Source organism: Sinohyriopsis cumingii, chromosome 11, assembly GCF_028554795.1.
Source record: "Sinohyriopsis cumingii isolate HCF-2022 chromosome 11, ASM2855479v2, whole genome shotgun sequence".
NCBI lineage: Eukaryota > Metazoa > Mollusca > Bivalvia > Unionida > Unionidae > Sinohyriopsis > Sinohyriopsis cumingii.
Window position 1 is genome coordinate 78,627,360 of NC_142971.1, and position 20,986 is coordinate 78,648,345.

A 20,986-nucleotide genomic window follows, 5' to 3' on the forward strand; every position below is an offset into this window, starting at 1 on the left:
ATTATTATTGTTATTATTATTGTTTGTTTGTTCTACATGAAAATTTTCCAAATAAACATCCAATATGGCTGCCACAGTGGCTATCATAAAAAAAAATATTGTTATTGCTACTCGCCACGAGTGTTTGATGACATGAACATACTGGTTTCATTTAAGACTTCTTGTGATGTTGATCCTAAATGGAAACGGTGTTGATCTAATTACCAACATTGCTTATCTTCTTGAACGGAAAGTCAAATCAGCATGGGGTTTTCATAAGAATGCCTAGTTTGTTCTAAATAAAAATGGTTTAACTCAGGTTACCATCCTGATTTGTTTTGAATGGACGGTCATATCAACATGGAGTGATCACTAAAAGACTTCGTAAATGAAAATGGTACTATTCTGACATTTCATTATGACATTCATCTTGGAAAATCTCATTAGTGCTTCTTCTCCTGTACAGAATGTCATATTTATATTAGATTTTCACATAACGACTCCTTATGCATAATTGTCCATTAAATGAACAAATGGTTCCAGTCTGATGCCCAGGATAGCAGTCACAGCAGCCATATTGAAAATATTTGTATTGCTGCTCGTTCTGAAGGGATTGTCAAATGCGGTTTTCACTGGAAGACTTTCTATGGACATCCATTGTGGCCATCATACCAGCTATCTCAAAAATATTTGAGTAGATGGTCATATGAACATTGGGAGTTTTTCCAAAAGAGTTATGATACTTAGTCCTAAATGAACATTGTGCTGATCTTGCATCCAATTTAGGGGGCCCCAAGTGGCTGAGTGGTTTAAAGCGCTCTCCATTACGGATCACTGCCATCTCACCTCTGTCTGCGTGGGTTCAAGTCTCGGATTCAGCTGATGTGGGTATGTGAGAAAGCTTGCCAGTAGCTTCTCATGGGTCAGTGGTTCTTTCTGGAGTTTTCCTGGGTTCTTCCTCCACCATTAATACTGGCTGCCATGTATAGCCGATCGTGTGCTGAAAATGGCGTTAAACCCAACAACAACAACAACAAAGCATCCAATTTAACTTTAACAGCAACTGTATGGAAGTTTTGGTTTTCCTACTCCTCCTGCATGGAAAGTCAGACTGAAGACTTTGTAGGATGTCTAGTTGTTTTAAATGAAAATGGTACCACCTGGATATCCAATATGGCCAACACAATGGTCAGTTTGAAAATCATGTTTAAGCTACTCCACCTGAATGTGATATTACATGGAATTTGTCCTAAATGGAAAATGGTGTTATGTTACATCCAATATGGGTGCCATAGTTGCTAACGTGAAACATTATCACTCAAAAATCTGAAATGGATTCAAAACTCAGCAGTAAAAGGAGGAAATTTTCTTTTCCTGAATTCTATCAACTCTGTTTTGTTTTACTGTGGCTGTTGGATTCTGACTTGCTGAAAATCAGTAACAATAATTAAGTTTAATATGTGAGCGTAATATGTTGTCAGATATCTCTACGGTTTATAAATAAAACTATTTGACATTATCTCACAAGAAAATGCAGTTTGGAACTGGTGTTATTAACTTACATGTTCTTTCATTGAGGGTCTGCTTACAGGCCTAATTTCTGTAAAATCAATGGCAATGATGAGTTTTATGTTTTACCAATAGGGATTAGTGCTTTAGCATTTTCTGTAGTAAAAAAATGGGATCCATGCTTGAACCCATGCTATAAATGGGTTTGTGAGTTATGGAGGGAATGGTGTAACTAATACAGGTATATCTGATATTAATAGACATGTCAGTATGTTGTATATGATTAAAACTGAGAAATTGTATAGTGCATAAAGGACTGTGTGTTCTAAGGGGAATAACTCCTTTGTCTAGTTGTTTTCATTATGTTATTTGTTATATAATGACACAGATTTGAAATTCAGGACTTCCTTTTCTGTACTTAAGACTTGACTTTCCTTGTTTTATTGATACACTTTTCTGATTGACACAATTTAATTTATGGATACAAATTAAATAGAAAATCCTGGCTAGTTTATGTACTAGTTGCATGCCGGTACAAGTAAACAGAAATGTCTGCCCATAAAGTCCTAATATTTTAGTCTACCAGACATGTGTATATTATCAAACCAGTGACTAATTGGTACAAGTCTTTTGATTTATAATGATTTTAGAAGTATTACATTGCCTGAGCATAACATTCTTCCAGTCCTTGGTAGTTTTAATTGTTGAATTTTCCATTTTTAAAACAGGACCTACCTGTTCCAGTTATTGCCCAAGTTTCAGGTAAGTAAATGCTATTTTTGTAGATCTGTTTGGGTAGACTTTTGTTTAAGAAAAGTGTTAATGATGACTGTTAAGACTGGATGCATAGCCAAAAGAATATTGATTAGATATTAAATCACCAGCACATGCCATAATTGGCACCATTTTTGGTCCAGTGTTTTACAGCCTTCAATACTTATGCAAGGGAGAAAACTCTGGCATTCAATACATTGTAGCAAAGAATAATATATACAACAATAATTTTAACGGTTAATGATAGTTTGCTGAGTGGATGAACTAGGCATCAGAAACCTGTTCTCCAGTTTTCCATTTATTTAAAAATATGTTTGTGATTTAAATCAAATCCCACTAAAGCTAACCGATGTTTGTAAACATTTTGCTTTTGGAGTATTCTTCAGCATTTTAATTCATTCTCTGGTACTTTCAGATTTGATCTCTGTATTATTTCTAGTAAGCCAAAGAATTTTAAGTCTAATTCTATTCAGTGTATATAATAGACTGCTGTTTTCCTCAGTGTTTGAAAACACTCAGAAATTCCATCCACTTGATTTTTACTTGTATTTGGTTCTTATGGTTAGAAGTCTTGGTTATGCAGTGTGAACTGTAATTGAAATGTCAATTGTTTCAGTTGCACTGAAACTCCTGTGACTGATATTTGGTCACTCATAGTATGTACCTGTGATCTGCCAGACATGTCAGGGATTTTAGGATCTATATATATCTATATATACATATATATGTTTGTGTGTGTGTGTGTGTGTACAAGGGTTGAATAAGTTCTCAACATCCATGCATCCAGTCAGGTAGGTACTACTATTACTCACACAGAAATAACTCTTAATCAACAAACTATTTTAGAAATTTAGTCATTATAGATGATGACCTAATTGTGAAACATCATAGACAATAACCTAATTATGAACAATTATATACAATGACCTTATTTTGAAACATTATAGACAGTGACCTAAATTTGAAACATTATTAATAGTGATCCACAGTTGTTTTATTTGGGTGGATATTTTGTGGATTTTGATGTGATATTTAACAACCTATTGGCTTTATCATGAAAAGGAAATGGAAGCTAAGCTAAGTGTTTTCCCAATGACATACCAAGTTGACCTGGATGGGTATTGAACCTGCTACCCTTAGATACAAGTCTAGTGCTTTACAAACTGAGCTTTTGTGATTCCAATCAAATATTTGAAAGCTTATTTTATTTTTCAGATCTTGTTATGTGACATGTCTAATGTTCTCCATCTGATAAGCATTTGTTTGCATGAATGAGTGAGAGCAAAGCCCTTTCATGATCTTGATTAAAACAAATGGAAACAAACTTCTGGTGGAAAATATGGACTTAAAATCGACCAAGCATGCAATATTTTGGAGAGATCATCTTTTTCATTAAGGAGTAACACTGGTCAGCCCTAAATTATGCTAGTCAAAATGGGTGATTGGAAAATTCACTAAACTGCAAGAAAGTTTCATATGCCATTTTATGTTTGGCAAGTGAACTTTAAACCCCTGGTGTGTATATATATATATATATATATATATATATATATATATATATATATATATATATATATATGACAATTTTCAAAAACAAGTACGTCACTTATGCAAATTTTAGTTATTTTATATATAATTTTGACATGTCTGAACAAAGAGCATGTCTTCCTGTTTACAGGTTTAGCCACAGCCGCAGGCTGCCAGCTTGTAGCATCATGCGACATTGCAGTGGCTTCTGAAAAGGCCAAATTTGCTACACCTGGGTGAGTTGATCTGATCTGACAAGTCATTTATTGTATCATACAGTGTTAGTTTGATATGTTTCAAGCACCTTCTATAAAGGAGTGATAACATGTCTTGTGTATCTGCTGTTAAATCAGTATGATGCAAAGCATGAGCCTGTAGGCAAATCGTTGCCATTCAGTGATGGAATTTTGTGGCAATTATCTGGTTATGTATACTTTGATCTATTGATAGTATTTAATTAATGGTTTAAGAATTTGTACTATTCATGTGAAGAAGTGGGAACCAAAAACATTTGCGATGATATTCCAGAATTTCTGAGGAAGTACGAATATAAAGATTCAATTTGATGAACTTGCAGTCATGATATAATATATCCCCTGACCCCTTAGGAGCTATTCCAAATATGAAATATCCCCTAATTCAAATTGTGCCGCTCAAATACATTAAATCCCTAACCTATTAGGAACTCCTTTAAATACAGTTATATCCCCTGATCCGTAAAGGCTGCTACAAAGACAAAAATTCCCATAATCCCAGATGAGCTGTTACAAATACACTATTTATTCTGACCCTTAATGAGCTGCTTAAAATACAGCATAACTCCTGACTCAAAAGGAGTTACTAAAAACACACACTATCCTCTAACTCTGAAGGAGCTATTCCCCAAAAGAGCTGCCCCAGATTCAAAATAATTTTCACATTCCTGCTGTCTCAAATCACTTCAGATTTAAGAATTGTATATGTATGTAATTAGGGTGACAAGTTAAAAAGACCTCCTAGAACTAGGCCACTTGTTGGCATACATGGTCAGGTGTCAGGTGCATGTTATTTCTCTTGTTGGCATACATGGTCAGGTGTCAGGTGCATGTTATTTCTCTTGCATGCAGTTCTATATCATCTCTGGACGCTTCATCCACCCCACCCCCCTTTCCTACCATATGCTTGCACCCATGTGCAGTAGTAAGGGCTGAAGCAATCATGCTTATGGTAACATGTATTATTAATGCTCTTGAATTCTTCAGACGTTATCCATCCATAAAAATAAAAATAAATATCTTTTGTTGCTTTATTAATTTTTCATATAGAGAGTTTTTGTCATGGCAGTCTTGTACATATAATTGTTTGTACAGACAAAACAAAAATAAGAGAATGAAATAGTAGTGACACTGCTCCAAGTAAGAGCATGTGGCAGAGCATAATAACATGCAGGTACCCTCCCCCCCATAGCACAGCACAAACCCACATGCTGCCTTGCATTTATTTTGTCCATATAAAAGCAAATGTTCATCATTTTAAGTGACTGATTTCTTTGAATATGTGTAGAAAGTTGTTTAATGTACTTACATCATAATTTTTTTTTGTGACCTCTGGTTTGTATTCAGATCATCATTTTATGTTATGATCTGTGGTTTTATTTGTATCATGAATTTTTATTTTGATCTGGGCTTTAAGTGAATCATGATTGTCTCTATCATAGAATGTTTGAATACCATCATGCCCATTATGTTTATGTTTGTGCAGGAAAGAAAATAAAGATGATCTTTGACTTATATTTCATGTATGATGAATTTGTTCATTTTCTTTAATGCAATTGAAATATCATAGGTGCCTTTTTTGTTTCATTTTTCCAGAGTGAATGTTGGACTTTTCTGTTCCACCCCTGCTGTTGCAGTGGGAAGGTCGGTGCCAAGAAAGGTTGCCATGGAAATGTTATTCACAGGATTCCCTATAACAGCTCAGGGTACGATTCCAAGAAAATAGTTTGGTTATCATATCTACAATCAAGGATCATAATATAGTCACTTTTGTTAAAGATGTACTATGTCATGTATTCCTAAATTTTAGCACTTGGAATTAGCAGAAAAAGTAAAATGCATGGACCATTCTAAATACTTCATTAATTAACAAATAAATGCTTTGGTTTAATGCACATACTAAACCAGTCACTGCCAATATGTCTAAATGAAGTCATTGAGAAAGTAAGCATTGCCACAAAAGTTACACTGTTTGCATAAGATGGAGACAGTACCAATGCTACAACATTTGCATGAGAGAGAAAACAGCAGTGTGGACATTTCAAAAGAACACGATATTTATTAGTATTAAGAGACTATTAAATGTTAATTAACAAATAAATGCTTTGGTTTAATGCATATGCTAAACCAGTCACTGCCAAAATGTCTAAATGAAATCATTGAGAAAGGTTACACTGTTTGCATGAGATGAAGACAATAACAGTGCTACACCGTTTGCATGAGAGAGAAAACAGCAGTTTGGATATTTCAAGAGCACATAGTATTGACTAAGAGACTATTAAATTTAGAAGATAAGTTTTCAAAAATTATTTTATGGGACTTTTGCACAAAAGGTTTTGAACCAAAACCCATGAAATGTCCATATGTCTTCTAAGATATGTCAAAGGGGGATAACAATATTTTTATCCACAATCACATTCGTGAGAATGACGCAGGTCTTATAACAAGAAACAACTCTTTTTCCTCTCTTTGTTTGGTGCAATGTTGAGCTCCTTTTTCAATAAATTAAAGCTTTTGTAAAATTACACCTCTGTTGGGAACAAACCTACAGCTGTCATTGTTAGTTTTATAGAACTTGAGGCAGACATTTTAAACAAAGAGCTATATATATTTTGCTCAGGAAATTTGTTTTAAAATCTTAATGTGACAGCAAGTATTTTATATGTAGTCTTATTGTGACTATAGATGTTTCACAGGTAGTCTTATTGTGGCTAAAGGTGATTTACATGTTCTTTTGTGGCTATAGGTGTTGCACATGTCTTGTTAATGCTGAAGTTCTTAACATTGTTTTGTGTTATACATTTTGTGGTTTTGGACATGATCATCTTTTCTGCCTTCAGTGTTTTTGGAGAGTCTTGAAAGAAAATCTTTAGAAAATACACGTTTTATATTATAAAATATTCTTTAATTCCATTCAGTAATGGTCATATGTGAAATTTGAAAAAAGTAATTTATTCCACCCAGGAAATGACCTGGAAATTTATCTATAGAAAAGCATGGGAACCAAGAAAGTACATCCTGTTAACATACAATATGACTGCCACATCAGTCCTTAATAAAATCTTAGTGCTACATCTTATAAAGAGATAGTCATGTCATAATTGGATTTCTGTATTGAATCTGATCACATTGATATTGATAAACTAAACTTTACTACCTACCAAATCCATCACTTCATGAAAGATAGAAAGTGACCTTCCATCAGATAGAAAGAGGAAAGTAATTCTTATAGATTATCTCTCTTTAACTCATCCAGGTTGCCACCCATATCCTAGATGTTAACCAGTTAAAACTTTCACTTGAGGAATTGCTTAGTATATCACAGCCCTTAAGCCTTCACCCAGGTATTAGACTTCATCATATCCCTCTTCAAGAAACCCAGGTATTAGACTTCACCATATCCCACTTCAGAACACCCAGGTATTAGACTTTACCATATCCCATTTCAGGAGACCCAGGTATTAGACTTCACCATATCCCACTTCAGAACACCCAGGTATTAGACTTCACCATATCCCACTTCAGAACACCCAGGTATTAGACTTCACCATATCCCACTTCAGAACACCCAGGTATTAGACTTCACCATATCCCACTTCAGAACACCCAGGTATTAGACTTCACCATATTCCACTTCAGAACACCCAGGTATTAGACTTCACCATATCCCACTTCATGACATCTTAATCCATGGCAACCATATTCTCCAGACTTGTTAAGTTCAGTCCTAGTTAAGAACATCATTAATCTTTTCTACCACCTTCACGGTTTGTGGTGGATATTCAATGGGAAAAGGTAAATCCTTATCCCCTCTCAGCATTTCGTTCTTCATTTTATGTAGTTCCAGACTCCTCTCAACATGGATTGTCGTCTGGCTAAGTACATCATTTGCATTGTCCATGTGTCAATCTGAGTGATGATTTCTGCCAGACTGTACATTTTGGCAAGGGAGTTTCTTCAGTGCTTTTGCTGGCTGAATGCAGCAGTAGACTTGTATTATATTGGTCACCATTAAATGTGCCCTTCTCTGTAGGTAGCCATTTATGGCATACGTTTTAATGTGTACAGTGCAGGGCCAGTTATGGCATAAATCTGAATGTGTACAGTGCAGGGCCAGTTACGGCACAAATTTGAATGTGTACAGTGCACGGCCAGTTACGGCATACATTTGAATGTGTAAAGTGCAGGGCCAGTTACGGCATAAATCTGACTGTGTACAGTATAGGGCCAGTTATGGCATACATTTGAATGTGTAAAGTGCAGGGCCAGTTATGGCATTAATTTGAATGTATATAGTGCAGGGCCAGTTATGGCATACATTTGAATGTGTAAAGTGCAGGGCCAGTTATAGCATAATTTGAATGTGCACTGTGCAGGGCCAGTTATGGCATAAATTTGAATGTGTAAAGTGCAGGGCCAGTTATGGCATAATTTGAATGTGCATTGTGCAGGGCCAGTTATGACATAAATTTGAATGTGTACAGTGCAGGGCCAGTTATGGCATACATTTGAATGTGTACAGTGCAGGGCCAGTTATGGCATTAATTTGAATGTGTGCAGTGCAGGGCCAGTTATGGCATTAATTTGAATGTGTACAGTGCAGGGCCGGTTACAGCATTAATTTGAATGTGTACAGTGCAGGGCCGGTTACAGCATAAACCTGAATATGTACAGTGCAGGCTAGTTACTGCATTAATTTGCACCAGAAGAGAGAGCCAGCTAGAAAGTTAGTAGTATTGTTCAAGAGCTGTCTTGAAGCTCTTGACTGATTGTGTGCACACAACACTGTCACTCATATGATTCCAGTCCACAATTGTTTTTACAAAGAAAGAATTTCTAAATTGTTCTGTTCTACATTGCTCAACTATAAAACTTCTACCATTTTTTTATACTAGTTTTTTTACAATGTTTATACTGTACTTTCAGAATTTGGAACAGTTTTGGCTTTAATCTGGCGTTTTTGTCTCAGTAGTTTTATAACAATATTTGGTGAGAGAGCTGGCACTTACCCCTCGACTACTTTATAGAGATATGTCAAATGATTCCTACTACACATGTCTTGTAGTGTTGTTAGACCCAGGTCAGTTAACATTTTGTTGACTTATCCTGCTCCTTTGGTTTTGTAGTCACCAGATATAAATCTTGCTGCTTGGTGCTGAACTTTCTCGATTATATCAACAACAATATTCTAACATGGATCTGACTAGTGCTAGATAGGCAGTTTGTCTTCATATCTGCAGACAGTGTCGGAACTTTCTTTTTAGAAATAATAGTGTAGTGCTTGCTTTCTTGGTCAGTTTGATAATATGCGATTCCCACTTGAAGTCATTAGATAATGGTTTTCACTGACATGATGTAGTACGTGGTTATTTAAGGTGTAGAAGTGGGAAACTTTTGTACTAGACTCATGTGGGAAACGTTTGCACTAGACTCATGTGGGAAACATTTGCACTGGACTCATGTGGGAAACGTTTGCACTGGACTCATGTGGGAAACTTTTGCACTAGACTGATGTGGGAAACGTTTGCTCTAGACTCATGTGGGAAACTTTTGCACTAGACTCATGTGGGAAACGTTTGCACTAGACTCATGTGGGAAACGTTTGCACTGGACTCATGTGGGAAACTTTTGCACTAGACTCATGTGGGAAACGTTTGCACTAGACTCATGTGGGAAACTTTTGCACTAGACTCATGTGGGAAACGTTTGCACTAGACTCATGTGGGAAACGTTTGCACTGGACTCATGTGGGAAACTTTTATACTGGACTTGGGCAGAAACATTTGCACTTGATTTGTTTGGAAGTTTTTACACTGGATTCAAGTTGGAAGCTTTTGCACTGGACAGGTGTTTGAAATGTTTGCACTGAACTTGTGTGAGAAGCTTTCTTTAGTATGACAATAGCTATGTGTGGAACCAAGGCATTGTCTTGAAAGAGTCTTTTATTCTGCTACCTTCACATTAGGAAAAGATTTTTCTTTCAGCAAAGCAGTCATGTTGCTGCTAAAGGGTGATATGAGTAGATGTTGGATGCTTTTCTCTTCTTACCAATTTGCCAAAAGTTAATTTGATTAGGTGATGTATTGTTTTATAGAAAAGACATTATTGAGTAATTTATGTTTCTCCAGGAATACTGAACCCAGTATGATTACTATCAATAACTCCAAGGATATGGGTGATCACCTTGCAGGGACTTAGAAGGGGGAAGTAATTTGTAAGAGTTACTTTCCTTTATGTATAGTAACAGTTGGAAGACTGGATTGAAAAGGTTGAAAATTTTATTTTCCTAATGTTAATTCTAAATGAAAATGGTACTAATATGAAATCAGTCTTGAAAAAAATCTTAGTATCACTACTCATGAATGGATGGTCATATCAGATAGGGCTTTTACTAAATAACTTGTTATAATTAAGACTTTTGTGATGGCTACAGTGGCAGCCATGTTAGCTGTCAGATAAACATGATTTTCATTCAGAACTCGATACAGATAATAACAGGTCTTTTAGTGAAAACCTCCTGTCATTATGCCCATTAATTCCAGAGAAGTAGATATAATCAGATTTTCAAGGCTGCCACTTTGCCACCATGTTGACTATCACATTAGCTCCATTTTTTTCCGGGGGAAGGGGGGACCAGCAATAAGTCATAATTTACTTCTTTAAATGCCCAATGTTGATATAACCTTATATTCAGTTGTAATAAGATTTTAAAGGTGATTTCTAATTTTTATACCACTTTCATTTTGAACCATCAAGACAAACATTAATTACAGATTTAAGCAAATTTGAAATTAACACTATCTGGAATTAGATTAGTCGCCTTGACATCAGGTGCAAGGGCAAAAGCTGTGAATAAGAACTGTGTACTGCACTTATATGATGTTACTTTTATCATACAAGACAATTAAAGACTATAATTGCTGCTTCCAAATTTAGTATGTTGGATGTATTGAGGACTATTTGACATGGTTTAGGTACTTTTTGGGGTTAAAAAAGAAAAAGACAGAAGAAATGGACATATTGTAGATTCCTCAACATTCTTTTATACCAGTGGATCATTATTCATAAATTTAGTAAGGTTAATGTTTAGAAATAATTTGGTGTCTCAATTGGAGAATTTGAAGACAAGATGGATGATGAGGTCCAAGTAATCCAAATGAGTGAGGATATGTTGTAATGAGGTAGGATTAACATAAGCAATGGGACCTATGGCCATATCACTGCTGTGTGAAGAACTGCACTATACTGAGGTGTTATATAGTGAGAGACAACTATATTTATAGAAGCACTACAGTATGGACTTGCCCATATAAAAGAGTTTTCATTGTGCTTTTTATGGAAGCATTACACCATGGACTTGTCCATTTAAATGAACTTTGATTGTCTGTTTTTTTTTTTACAGAAGCACTCGGACATGAACATGTGATATAAAATAATTTTGATTGTGACTATTTACAGAAGCACTCCAGCATGGACTTGTCAGTAGAGTGGTGCCAGAGGATCAACTTGAACAAGAGGTACTGAATTATTATGCTGGGTCCTTGGTGACTAATTTCCATTTCCTCAGCATGATGTGCTAATGAAACCAACCAACAAATATATTTGGTAACCTTGGGTTTTGCTGGAAGACTGAAAATGTAATGTTACATATTGTAATTTTTGAAAGTATAGTCACTCTTCAGCATATTGTAAATCATTATGCTGATTGAGGATCTGATAAAATTCAGTAGCATGAAGAATTGTTACAGTTAGAAGATATCGCTCTTTTGTCTAGTTTGTATGTTCATTCTTGCTCAGAATTGTCTAACGTTGTCAAACCCAATCAAAAAATGTTTGATTGTTTTGGATTCTTTTACATAGATTTTAACCAAAATGTTAAGTGGTAATTTGACTTCTTTTTCCCACGAGGCATTCTAGGACTTGCTCTCACAAGGCATGCCAGGATTTTCTGCAAGGAATGCAAGACTCCCCACTTGACATGCCAGGACTTTCTTTTACAAGGCATGACTTTGCATTTCCCACTTTACATGCCAGGACTCCCTCCCACAAGGCATGCCAGGTCTTTTCTACCACAAGGCCTCCCTCTCACAAAGTATACCAAGTCTTTCTCCCACAAAGCCTTCCTCCAGCAAGTCATACCAGGTCTTTCTCACACAAGACCTACCTCCCATGAGGTAAACCACGTCTTTCTCCCACAATTGTTCACTCCCACAAGGATGCCAGGATTCCTTCCTTTGTAATAAACAGAACTAAAATTGTTGCTGAATGTTGGGAAATATCTGTGCGTATGATTCTTCCAGACTTTCCTATTTAGACAGTCTAGCAATAAAGGCCCTATAGAGGCAGTAGGTATGAATATGACTATGCATATGAACTGTTTTTGTGACTTGAGACCTCCAGAAATAATTTACTATTAGTTTATGATGAATATCATGCAAATGTTGTTTGAAAATTTACCATATATTAGAGAACAATTTAAAAAAATAAAATAAACATTAGTGTGACCATGTATAAAAAAATGTATAGCTTGATATAGCAATTATATTTTGAAAAGGAAGAGTTAAGCATCGTGTAATTTGGTATTACATTAACGCAGAAATGTTTTGATGTTTCAGACAATGAGGATCGCAGAGAAAATATGTGAGACGAGTAAGGATGTGGTTGCTTTGGGAAAGGCTACATTTTATGCTCAGATCAATCTTGAGAGGAAGCAAGCTTATAGGTGAATTTATTAACTACGTTTTATGTGGAATGCACTGTTACTGTAAACATGGGTCAGTGTGATCCCTGTATTCTTCCTTCCTGACTCTGCCTGGTACATATCCCAATTTTAGGGCACTTTTACTGAAAAATTAGCTCATTATGATATCTGTTTCTTTCTTTCTGGCTCTGCCTAGTACAAGGGGCCCTGAGTGGCTGAGTGGTCTAAAGCACTCACTGTTACGGATCACTGTCATCTCGGATTTGGCCAATGTGAGTATCTGAGAAAGCTTGCCAATAGCTTCTCGTGGGCAGGTGGTTCTTTCTGGGGTTTTCCTGGGTTCTTTCTCCACCATTGATACTGGCCGCCATGTATACCCTCTCTTGTGCTGGAAAATGGCATTAAACCCTACAACAACTGACTAGTACATGTGTCAGTTTTAGGGTATTTTTATTGCTTAAGTAGGTAATTGAGATCTCTTTCTTACTTCCTGCTTCCGCCTTGTACAGGTGTAAAAAATTAGGCACTGTTTATGGCTGTCATGATAGTTATTGAGGGCATCCACCTCTGAATACTAAACGTTTACCATAGAAGTGGGTTTTCATGACAAGGTTCTCAACCTTTGCTGATTTTTTATTAAATTTGGTGATTGATATTGTTCATGTTCCATGCACTTTGCTATTATCAATCACATTTGTAAATGAATATGAAAAACATCTCTTTATTATTAGATTCATTTAATTAGGGATGAGACACCTGCTCTGCATTTCACCACAGTATGCAGTCTGTGATAGGATACATTATCGATACGCATATCAACCTGATTGTCTTTTCATCGTTCATATGTCTGTAAGTGATGCGGGTTGTGCGGTTCTATAGGCATTGACATGGTTGTATTTCCAGTATGCAGATTACAGTCAGACACATGCTTATTTGTTCATATGCCATTCACTGCCATGACAAGTTAAGACAAAATGCTTCCAAGCTGATTTCTTGTTGGTTGTCAGTGATTTTAATTTAACTTATTAGACCATTTCCAGTTGACCAGATGTACGACTCCGTTTAGTCATTTGGCCATTTGCATGAATACATAGAAAGCATCTTATTTCATGTCTTCATTTAGTTTTGGAAGGCATGGTGGTGTTATCTTCAATCAAGAAGAAATAATGCAACTTCCTCAGACAAGGAGAATCAACCTCAGACAAGGAGAATCAACCTCCTCAGACAAGGAGAATCATATCTAGAGCAGAGATAATTAACAGCCAGGTCTTTCACTTTGTTCTTATTGCAGATGCAAAGCAACTGCAACAATCACAGGCACTCATTTTTATTAGTGAAAATCCAAATTATTGAGGCGATGAGGGTGAAATATGGTCAAAGATATTGAATTCATGAGGTTATGTGAAATGCTGCTCAAGATATGAGATCATGAGGTAGGTTGCTATTGAGATCATGAGGTAGGTGGAGTAAGGCCCAAAATATTGAGATAATGTTATATTGTTGCTTTTTCTTCTGTTTCCAGTTGGTTTCTGTCTCCACCATCTACATTTGCTGATGACTTAAACTTGGATATGTAAAACCTCTATAGATTTCTGTCTCAATAGCTTTTAAGGTCAGCCTCACTGAGAAAAGAGAAATGGTTTCTACACAATGACTTAGGTTCTCAACTGTTTCCATTTACAACACTATGTATCTTTTTCATAGAGCCTTAGTGATTTGGGGGTCAAAGTCACTATAAATGAAAGGAAAATGGCTTCCATGCCGTTTGTAGCATGCATGTGGGGTAAGGAAGAATACTATCAAGTTTGGAGGTCAAAGGTCAAGGCTACCCTGGCTCAAAAGAAGGAAATGGTTTCCAGTCTATAACAGCAGTTCTCCAACATTTACACATTTTAAAACCTTTTCAGTGGTTTAAATATATGGCAAAGTAGAACCATTTTGTTTTCGGGCTCAAAAGGTCAAAGGCCAGTGTAACAGCTAATGAAAGAATACAGGTGGTTCCCCCACAATAAATTGAGTTCTACATCACATACTGCAACCAAATTTTGTTGATGGTTGCAGCTGGGGTAAGGAAGAAGACTTTTAACACATTAAACCCTAGCAACGACTTCACGGGGCAGGAGGTAGTAGCCTACTGCCAAGCTCTGTAGCGTCATGGTCATGCATGATACACTAAAGTGGATGGTATTATAGAAAGGTAGACAGATGTAGCTCTACAATGATACCAAATAATCTGGAATATCTAGTTGCACTACAAAATACAGATAGAAAAACCTCATTTTTTGGACCCGACTTTTTTTAATGCAAAATTCGCCCGTGGTCAGAATCCCATTTTGTGTCCGGATTTTTAGACTTTTTGGTCTCAGATCTAAGGCAAACCAGTATGAACTGCAAACAGACAGATGAGCCTTTGCAAAAAAGTAGGTTAAGATGGGCATTTGGAATAAAGAGTAGTACAAAAATAATGGCTCCGTTTAGCACAAAAAAAAAAAAAAAAAAAAGGCCAAATTTTACATTCTGCTCTTGTGTGAATCAAACAGCCAAAGAAAAACGATGTTTCTAACACAACTAGGCAGTATGTTATTGAAAGGTGACCGGGGATTTGGTGTTTTCGAGTCTGTTCAGAAATAGCTTTCAAAATGTGTTTCCTACTTGATTTTCAGGCAAAAATGGCAAAAACCTCCAGGGGTTAATGTGTTAACCACAAAGTCAAAAGGTGAGAGGTCAATTTTACTGTCATTGTACAAAGAAAAATTGTTTCCAGAAAAATAACACTAACTTAGCGTCATGGAACTGAGACAATCCTTGCATGTAGTATAATGGAAAGTTTAATAGTAGTGGGCTGGAAAGGTCAAAGGACATGGTCACTATTACTGAAAAAGAAATATGGTTTCATTCATAAGGAACTTTTAAACACAGGAAAGTCATGCAGTGTGCTGTTGAAACTACTATTGTTATAGGATTGGATTCTTTTATATGTTTGACATTCTTTTCTGCAGTTTGACTGAGAAAGCCATGGTTGATAACCTAGCCTTAGTGGATGGACAGGAGGGTATAAAAGCATTTGTAGAGAAAAGGAAACCAGTCTGGTCTAGCAGTAGAAAAACTGATAGCTAGTGAACCACCCCAGGCATCGACATCAGAAAGATTGTGGCTGTGTATATGGTGGTGAGGGAGAGGTTTTCAAGAATACTGCAGACAATGTGGCTTTTGATTCTGATGAGTCCTGCATAGACTTAGCCAAATAATTTCCTAAAGGTCTATTTAAAGATGGGTTGTCTTTTGAAAATACTAAGGTGCTGTTATATGAAAGAAAGAAAAACTACACAGAACTTTTTAACTATAGATCTATATTTCTGAATAGTTTTATTTTGATGTTCCTGTTCAACTGTGAGACATTAATGCCTTATTTTAGATTTACATATAAAGGAATCAGACTTAACGTACAGGGTCATATGTAATTAAATTTCTCGCAAGAAAGAACAATGACACAGGACCATGAGGCTGCACTGTTTAAATTTATAAGTATTTAGTCACTTTACTATATCAATATTTATTTTTATGCAAGGTGTCTTGTAATTGAATATATATATAGAATAAATGTGTTGATTAGTATTATGTATTTATGAACTGTCACTAATTGTGTATATTTACATGTATTTATTTACTGGTATCTTGATTTTGTGCATGTACATCTCATAAATTTGTGAATAACGAAGTAACAAAGTGTACTTATATGAACAGAGTACTAATTATGTACATGCTTACATTTATTACAATATATGCATTTATCTTTGCATTGAATATAAGTTTTATCAACATTTTGTTGCCTCGTTATTCAGACTGAATGTTACTGTATTCATTATTGCTGTATCTAGTTATTTCATGGAATATGAAAAGTTTTTTATAAAATCTTTAAAATGAATCCAAGAACACACTTTAATACATGGTGGTGGTGCTGGTGTGGTGTGTTGTATAACGTACCAGTGCAAAGGTGGTTCATTGTACTATACGTTAAAGAATATTGTAACCAAACTTCAAGGGTAGGTCAGTGTACAGGGTTCCCACACTATCGGGACAAAGTTGGGAGAAATTATAATTTTCCCGACTGTGAAAAGTCCTTGAATTTTGCAAATATTGACGCAAGTTGGGAAAAACCCAGGATTTTTCCTCCACAACTTGATGCTCGAAAGAATTACGTTAATTTAGCTGTAACTGAACTGATCATGAGTTAAATTTATCGAGTTCTAACCAGAATGTTAGGAAGTTGCATTATGGATCATTTGGGTACTTGCCATAAATATATTTGTCGAGACAATCTGAACGCTCAATAGATTAGATTCATCTAGTAGACCTTTTGTTTCACAGACAACTCAATATCCATATCTTCTTTTTATATTGAAAGTCTGAAAACCAGTCTAGCATCACAGAGGCCAATATAGTGGCATTAAAGCATAGCTGCTTAGCGGATAATACTTGCCATTTTTTTGAGAAAATAAATATTTTAACTATAGATTTCATGCAGGTATAAGTTGATATAACATAGTAAACTATCTTATGTGGTGGCAGATTCCTAATTTTTATATGTATTTGCTTTGAACCCACACTGCAAACAGAAGTGCTACAAATGGGACTATTTCAAATGGGATTGTTCCAAAGAGAAGTTCTACAAATGGGATTATTGCAATGGGATTGTTACAAATGGAAGTGTTCCAAATGGGATTGCTACAAATGGAAGTGTTCCAAATGGGATTATTGCAAGTAGGATTGTTACAAATGGAAGTGTTCCAAATGGGATTGTTACAAATGGAAGTGTTCCAAATGGGATTGTTCCAAACAGAAGTGCTACAAATAGACTTCATCATAATTTAAATCCAAAATATTGGGTGCCAAACATACACCATATATACTTTCTTATAAATCAGCACAACTATGTATTGGCCACTCATTTTAGGGCTACAAAGATCCAATTTATCTTTGGCCTTCCTGTAAGTTGGATTGTATATTGAAAGACAGCAAGGAAAATAACGTCAAAACCAGAGAAAAATAGTTATATCATTCAGTGGAATATGTGATGAATAAATTGGTAACTTAAAATTTGTCCCCATTCGTGTAATGAACTCCAGTAAAATCCACTATGCTTGAGATTTTAAATCTATTTATATGAAAAATGCATGTTTTCAGTTATGGGTCACATACCTGTATGAAAAATGCATGTATTCAGCTATGGGTCACATACCTGTATGGAAAATGTAGGTCAGAATGATCCGATTCAAAATTTACGTTAATTAAACAGGTCTTACACATAGACACTGATTATAAACTCCACATTTATGTGATTCACAGTATCCTGTGTCACAACATAAGGAATTTTCAGTAACAAAGTCAACATATATACATATGCACACCTTATTTGGTGCCTTTGAAAATATTTTTTCTCGTGTCCGATTCTTTGCAAACAGGCCTAACTTTTCGAGAAATGGACTGAAAATGCCATGGGGTGGGGGTGTCTTTTGTCATATAATGGTTTTATTCTATTGAGAATGGTTATGAAAGTTCTTGTTTCAAGTTTATTCCATTAGTAAAGATGGCCATATTTTATGTCAACTTGAGAACAGTTAAAACCCCATTAAAGTCCTTTATGCCATGGTATCTTCTGACCAATTTAGACAAATTCTTTAAATAGGCCAGAGCTATTTACTTGCACATCTGATATAATTGAATATTCCTGCAGCACATTTAAAAAGTGTATGTCTATACTTTCACTTACACTGGATAATATGGTATACACCTTTATCAAATTAAATGAACAGAAAAAATGTAATGTATAGCGGTATGCATTTACTTGCATTAGATACAATGGAATACACCTATATCCAGTTACATGGGCTATGAAACAAAACCATGCATACTACCGTGCATTTAATTACAAATATATCCAGTATATACATCTATATCCAGTCAAATTAAGATAGAAAGCCTGCATACCAGTATGCATTTATTTACGCCTACACCCAGTCAAACAAAGTTAAAAAAGTCATGCATAGTGGTATGCATTTATTTACACGTTTGCCTAGTCAAATAAAGATACAAAATGTCATGCATAGTGGTGGTATACATTTATTTACACTTACACCCATGTTGTAATCATTTATTTAACTTGTACCCAGTGAAATAAAATTGTTAAAATATCATACATAGTGGTATGCATTTATTTACATATTTATTTACAATTGTGCCCTGTCAAATACAGACAAAATCATACATAGTGGTATATATTTATCTATACTTATAACTAAGTCAAATAAAGATAGAAAAAATCATGCATACTGTTATGTACATACTTGCATAATATAATTATGGAAATTATGTATAGCAAGTTGCATCAATAAAAAATGTGCACATGTATACTTCAAATTAATAAATCAAACACTAGCTTGCTGCATATGTATAGAACAATGTATGTCTTTATTTTACTTACTTCATGTACATATAAAGTTAGCAGTACATGTAGATCCCTGTTTCCCAAACTTACAATATCTGCATACCCCTTTTGGGACATTGGTCTTATTGGCATACCCCTTTTGGGACATTGGTCTTATTGGCATACCCCTCCTCCCACTGCCATAGTTATTTATTTTCTATTGTGTACCCCGTGAAACCCTTTTGCATACCACACTTTGGGAAACAATAATGTAGATCAAAAGGCATGCCATAATTTTACCTACATCAATTACATGCAAATATAAGTGTAGTAATGTACACTTACACAGAAAATGTATATATTTTTTATTTATAGTTAGCAAATACATGCAAGGATGCTGATACTAATTGGATATAAATGGATACAGGAAGTTGCACGTAAAGAAGATATGTACACAGATACACGTATCAGAGGTCATGCTTGCTTCTTTGTGCATACATGCAATAATGCATGCATTAAAAATGTGTTTCCTGAAGGCCATTAGCTTGCATAACAGTATATTTATTAATTTTAACAGATACAGCATGTGGTAATTCAGTCAGTTTAAAATGATATGGTAGTCAAAATATGTCTCATCTATAATGGCTGAGATTTGGAATGTTTTGCTGTAATTTTGATAAATCAGATTTGTCAAGTGAACATAAATAACATACAATATTCCTTTCATATTGCAGATATACTTTAGCCATAATTCAGGACCATTTAGTTTAGAAGAAATGTAGACAAGTGTAGTACAGTAGGCCATATGAGTTTAGTTTTATTAAGAGAGTTTCATAAGGAGAGCAAACAAAGATACTGAATATAGCCAAATTATACATTAAACAGTTTGAATTATAAAATACATGGCTATACATATTTTTCTCACATTAAACAGTTTGAAGTTTAAAATACTTGTCTATACATATATTCCTTACATTAAACAGTTTGAAGTTTAAAATACTTGTCTATACATGTACTCCTTACATTAAACAGCTTGAAGTATAAAATACTTGTCCATACATGTAGTCCTTCCATTAAACAGTTTGAATTATAAAATACATGGCTATACATATTTTCCTCACATTAAACAGTCTGAGGTAGAAAATACTTGTCCATACATGTATTCCTTACATTAAATAGTTTGAAGTAGAAAATACTTGTCCATATATGTATTCCAAAAATTATACAGAAGGTTAAACTGACACATCAAATCGTCGGTGCTGAAAAAAAATGACTGTGTTGTGTGGCAACTTGAAGCTTGATTTGTGTATTGGAAGTAAAAGTCTCTTCCTATTATTTAATATGAGATCTTCTCTTCTGCAAAGTTAATTGCCTTCTTCCAAAAAACCAGTGGATGATGAACACAGAAGACACGAGAATATGTGTTTGTATAAATGCAAGTTCCATTACTCATATTTAATTTAAATGTTGATTTTGTAATACCATGTTTGATGATAATGATGACACCATCAATCTGTTCTTTAAAATGAATTGATCAAATAGAAAGATACCAAAAACACATAATCAAAAATGTGATATTACCAGTCACCGACTGTTTTGTATATCATATCAACAATATGGTACCAATTTTATAATACTTTGTCAGTGTTGGCTATGTGTAATACTGTGTCTAATTTGGCTATGTGTAATACTGTGTCTAATCTGGCTATGTGTAATACTGTGTCTAATTTGGCTATGTGTAATACTGTGCCAGATTTGGCAAAGTACTGGACTTTGATAACAAATTCCACCTGTTATATATATGAACCAGTATTTTTT

General features: G+C 35.1%; 1 protein-coding gene and 1 long non-coding RNA gene across 5 annotated transcripts in view; one reads left to right on the forward strand and one right to left on the reverse strand.

The window, feature by feature from the left end:
- LOC149788803 (enoyl-CoA hydratase domain-containing protein 3, mitochondrial-like) overlaps positions 1 to 20,986 on the forward strand; it is a 433,692-nt gene that overhangs the window by 17,809 nt on the left and 394,897 nt on the right. For 2 of the 4 annotated variants that reach the window (XM_089974935.1, XM_089974937.1), the window contains exons 5-10: positions 2,217 to 2,250; positions 3,941 to 4,025; positions 5,640 to 5,749; positions 11,502 to 11,560; positions 12,659 to 12,765; positions 15,744 to 16,359. In XM_089974935.1, coding sequence (XP_089831061.1) covers positions 2,217 to 2,250; positions 3,941 to 4,025; positions 5,640 to 5,749; positions 11,502 to 11,560; positions 12,659 to 12,765; positions 15,744 to 15,861 — 513 coding nt within the window. In that variant the 3' untranslated portion in view covers positions 15,862 to 16,359. Of the gene's footprint in view, positions 1 to 2,216; positions 2,251 to 3,940; positions 4,026 to 5,639; positions 5,750 to 11,501; positions 11,561 to 12,658; positions 12,766 to 15,743; positions 16,360 to 20,986 lie in introns of those variants that run through there. The other 2 variants (XR_016424251.1, XM_089974936.1) reach the window with 1 other exon arrangement.
- LOC149788804 (uncharacterized) lies at positions 17,726 to 18,131 on the reverse strand. The gene is made up of 2 exons (XR_016424253.1): positions 17,984 to 18,131; positions 17,726 to 17,943 (listed from the first exon to the last, which is right to left on the reverse strand). It is a non-coding gene; the product is annotated as an uncharacterized LOC149788804 (long non-coding RNA).